We start from the raw sequence: 4448 nt of genomic DNA, 5'->3' as shown, positions 1-4448 counted from the left end.
GACACTGAAGACTGGAGTAATGATGCTGAAAATACAGCTTTGAGCACAGAAATACATTACAGTTTAACACATTCACATAAAAAAGTTATTTTAAATAGTACAAATATTTCACAATATTACTGCTTTTGCTGTACTTTAGATCAAATAAATGCAGGCTTGGTGAGCAGAAGAGACTTCTTTAAAAAACATTACACAATTTTACTGTTCAAAAACTGGTCGTGTATGTAGAATTACTTATTCAACAGAAGTAGCTACTCGGAGAGTATGTGGTTTTGCTGATTCAAACACACTGAGACTTGTGTCCAAATACTTATTTGTGTTTGTGTGCTGTATAATGAGCTTATATTTGTGTTCTCAGTGGATCTCATTTAATCAGCGCTCTGGCCGTCAGATTCCCACACTGGAGAATCCTCACCGTTGATAATGTGAGTCTCTGAACAGCATTGAGTCAGTGTTTTCCCTTCATGAAGCGTCACGCGTCTCTGTACTGTGTTTCAGCTGCAGTACTGCTCCAGTCTGAAGAACCTGCGCTCTGTGGAGGCCAGCAGCAAATACACCTTCATCCCGGTATTACTCCATTACTTGAGTCAAAGTACAGATACTATAGATACAATATTGTGTCTAATATATATCACAATATTGACTTCTTATTATTGAGTTGTTGTAAATGAAAAAAAATGCTGGCAAAACACTTCATGTTGCCCTACAATAGTGATAGACTCTGAAAAAAAAAGTCACCTGCTGACTTTCAAAGCTGCTACATTGTAACAAACACTGTTGGGGAAAGTTACTTTTAAAAGTAATGTTACAATGTTGCGTTACTCCTTAAAAAAGTAACTAATTATGTTACTTAGTTACTTTTTATGGAAAGTAATGCATTACGTTACTTTTTAAATCTGGGCAGGGCTTGCTTGTTTGTTTTTAATATAAAAAAGTTCTTCTTTTACAAACGTAAAAGCGCTTTCACACCAAAAGTGAAATGAATCCGGCTCAGGCTGAAGGAAATGTAAATTCTCGTCTGTACAGTAGAGGGCGCAGCTCAAACTAATCACAGGAGAAGAAAGTTCAACTCTATTCAGCAGCAACTCAAATTAAACACTAATGTGTCATTGCTGCTTATTAGTATGATTGAAGTGAATCATCGAAGGTCGGTAGCAAAGACATTGCTTAATAAAATGGGATTAAATACATACATTTTATTAGTTTTTTAATGTATTAATTATTGCAGGTTTGTATAATATTCTGAGTTTGTATTTGACTGTTTTTATTGATTGTGAGGAACACTGAATGTGTTTGTGTGCAGTGAGATGAGTAAACACATGTTGATATTTAGTCTAGAACTACAGTAAGATCATGTTCACACACAACGCTCTGCACTTACTCCTGATTTCTGTCACCATGGCAACACCAGAGCTGTCACTCAACACATGGAAACAAAGTAACTGCTGGTACTGATTTCAAAAAGTAACTCCGACATTTCCTTCTAAAATAAAAAAGTAACGCGTTACTTTACTCGTTACTTGAAAAATGTAATCTGATTACGTAACACAACACTGGTAACGACTTTCTTCTTCCAGGACCTTGATAGAAATGTAGTGGAGTGAAAAGTAAGATATTTGCCTTTCAAATGTAGTGAAGTTAAAGTCATAAGTTGCCAGAAAGAAATAATACTCAAGTAACGTAGAGATACTCAAAAAGTACAATACTCAAGTAAATGTACTTCGTTACTGTCCACCTTTGCAACTAACCTAATTATCACTGCAGTTATGTCGAGCTGAGCCACAGCTGATGAGCTGTGTTCTCCTCGCAGGGCGATGTTTGCGATCCATTTCTCATAAAGCGTCTCTTTGCGACGGAGAAGATTGATATAGTGTTTCACTGCGCTGCTGAAACTCATGTGGGTGAGTAAACGCTGTCCGTTCATCGTCAACTCTGTGTTTCTCTCTAGAAGACGGCGTGTGTCATTCACGTGTTTATCTCATGTAGAGAACTCGTTCCTGTGTCCGTCACGCTTCATGCGTGTGAATGCAGACGGCACTGGTGTTCTGATCAGAGCGGCGTTTGAGGCGCGAGTGCGGCGCTTCATCTACATCAGCACTGATGAGGTGTATGGAGACAGTCTGGAGCAGGTGAGGTCAAGCTAGGGTTCAAGTCTGAATCATTTGAACCAAAACAATTCACTGTTTCAAATCGCTTGAAATGATGCTGGTGATACTTGCTGGTCAAAAACCTGCATAAAAGCACATTTTACAAACCAATTGCAGATGTTTTATTGAAAGTGTAATCTATGCAATCTGTGTAATAGATGTCAAATGCTGTTAAATGTGACCCTGGAGCACAAAAGCAGTCTTAAGTCGCTGGGGTATATTTGTAGCAATAGCCAACAATACATTGTATGGGTCAAAATTACTGATTTTTCTTTGATGCCAAAAATCATTAGGATATTAAGTAAAGATCATGTTCCATGAAGATATTTTGTAAATTTGGTTCCGTAAATATATCAAAACTTAATTTTTGATTAGTAATATGCATTGCTAAGAACTTCATTTGGACAACTTTAAAGATGATTTTCTCAATATTTAGATTTTTTTGCACCCTCAGATTCCAGATTTTCAAATAGTTGTATCTCAGCCAAATATTGTCCTATCCTAACAAACCATACATCAATGGAAAGCTTGTTTATTTCATAAAATTGACCCTTATGACTGGTTTTGTGGTCCAGGGTCACAAATATGAAGTGTCTAAAATAACAGTGTTTAAATAGCAGAGCTTGTTTTGTTTGTTTTTAATGGAGAGTTTAGTTAATTGGACCAATAAGAGACTAATAACTTCAACTCTTCAACTCAACAAATGTGGCATTAAAAATATCTACAAATGTATAAAACTGATCTGAGATCAGGTAAAAATTCTATATAGACACTGGTTCATGAGTTCACAGAACCACTGAAATCTCGAAATGTTTTGAAACCGTTCTGCAGTAACAAAGCCTCGTTTACTGAAGTGACTTTAATACACGCTCCGAACAAATGATTCACAATGGTTTTGAAGCTTCATGAAGCAGTGTTTGGAGAGCGTGCATCACTAGTAGTTTTGGAGTACACGAACCTATCATGAGAAAGACTAACCAGCCATCTCCTGTTGATCTGTTTAGTACAGCAGTATTTTGGTGTCAGCTGAAGTGTGTGTTCTGGATCTTGTTTTCACAGCCCTTTGATGAACTGAGTCCAAAAAGACCCACCAATCCATACTCAGCCTCAAAAGCTGCGGCAGAAAACATCGTGATGTCGTACTGGATGAAGCACAAGGTATCAGTCATGACATTATACCCGTTATATCTTTTACATTTTACTTTCAGTGTTTTGTAATTCCCATTATTTTTAGTGCTAATTCTCATTAGATTATACATGACTATAATGTGGTAAGAACAATGCATTTTATATCTCATAGTTTTTCCTTTTTTCTCTGAATTCTGAGTTTGCATCTGACAGTACTTTTTTTTCTGGCATGGAATAAAAAATGAAAAAGGTAATTGCAACTTTTTATCTCACAATTCTGACTTTTTCACAGAATTTAAAGTTTATCTCGCTATTCTGAGTTTATATCTCACAAAAAAATCTGAATTGAGATATAAACTCAATCAAAAAATGTCAGAATTGTGAGATATAAGCTCATAATTACAAGATATAAACTGTGATATAAAATTGTGAGATAAGTCACTATTACTTTATTTTTTTATCCTGTGGAAACAAGCTTCCATAAGTACTGCTCATACTTCCATAATGTATAAACACTTTCAAATTGAATGCCATATCATTGATTTGTTGGTAAATGTTGTGAAATGATCTAGATTGTATTTTCTCTGATCTGTCCGCTGTAGTTTCCTGTTCTGATCACGAGGAGCAGTAACGTCTATGGCCCACACCAGCATCACGAGAAGGTTCGTGATCAGCAGCTCTACACTCTACACGCGTGTTTGACCGTCACATGACCTCAGCGCTTCATTAGTGTGTGCTTGTGTTTGTTCAGGTCATTCCCAGATTCCTGTCGCTCATCCAGCGGGATCAGAAGTGGTGAGTGTCTCTGACTGACCAGAGCGCGTGTGTGAGAGTGTGTGAGTGTGTGTTGTACATCAGCTTAGCTCAGATTTACAGGTTTCTACTGAATGCTCGTGTGTTTGTGACCAGATGACAATTTTATTGAGGTTGTTCTTTCATAACTCAGGAGGCTCAACTGAGTTCTTTAGGAGAACTTTGTCTCCTAAAATTCTTCAGGAGAAATAAAGGATCTGCTGCCCGCAGTTGATTTTGATATTCTAGGTATTATCAAATGGCCAAAGTTTTGAGAGCGCAGAAGACGTGAGGACTATAATACAATAAGAGCTCGTTCAAATACTGAGGTGCTAAACCATTCAGGGCTTTATAAGTAATAAGCAAGATTTTAAAACCTAT

The 4448-nt window shown here is 36.9% G+C and overlaps 1 protein-coding gene across 3 annotated transcripts in view; it reads left to right on the top strand.

The window, feature by feature from the left end:
• Positions 1-4448, top strand: part of tgds (TDP-glucose 4,6-dehydratase) — an 11490-nt gene that overhangs the window by 5103 nt on the left and 1939 nt on the right. For all 3 annotated transcript variants that reach the window (XM_016505652.1, XM_016505651.1, XM_016505653.1), the window contains exons 2-8: positions 359-425; positions 499-567; positions 1811-1901; positions 1987-2129; positions 3207-3305; positions 3878-3937; positions 4027-4070. In XM_016505652.1, the coding sequence (XP_016361138.1) occupies positions 359-425; positions 499-567; positions 1811-1901; positions 1987-2129; positions 3207-3305; positions 3878-3937; positions 4027-4070 (573 nt within the window). The remainder of the gene's footprint in view (positions 1-358; positions 426-498; positions 568-1810; positions 1902-1986; positions 2130-3206; positions 3306-3877; positions 3938-4026; positions 4071-4448) is intronic.

The sequence above is a fragment of the Sinocyclocheilus anshuiensis genome, unplaced genomic scaffold (assembly GCF_001515605.1).
Source record: "Sinocyclocheilus anshuiensis isolate Anshui unplaced genomic scaffold, SAMN03320099.WGS_v1.1 scaffold682, whole genome shotgun sequence".
Classification (NCBI taxonomy): domain Eukaryota; kingdom Metazoa; phylum Chordata; class Actinopteri; order Cypriniformes; family Cyprinidae; genus Sinocyclocheilus; species Sinocyclocheilus anshuiensis.
The sequence above is the reverse complement of the archived record's forward strand: the minus strand, read 5'-3'. Positions and strand labels throughout refer to the sequence as shown.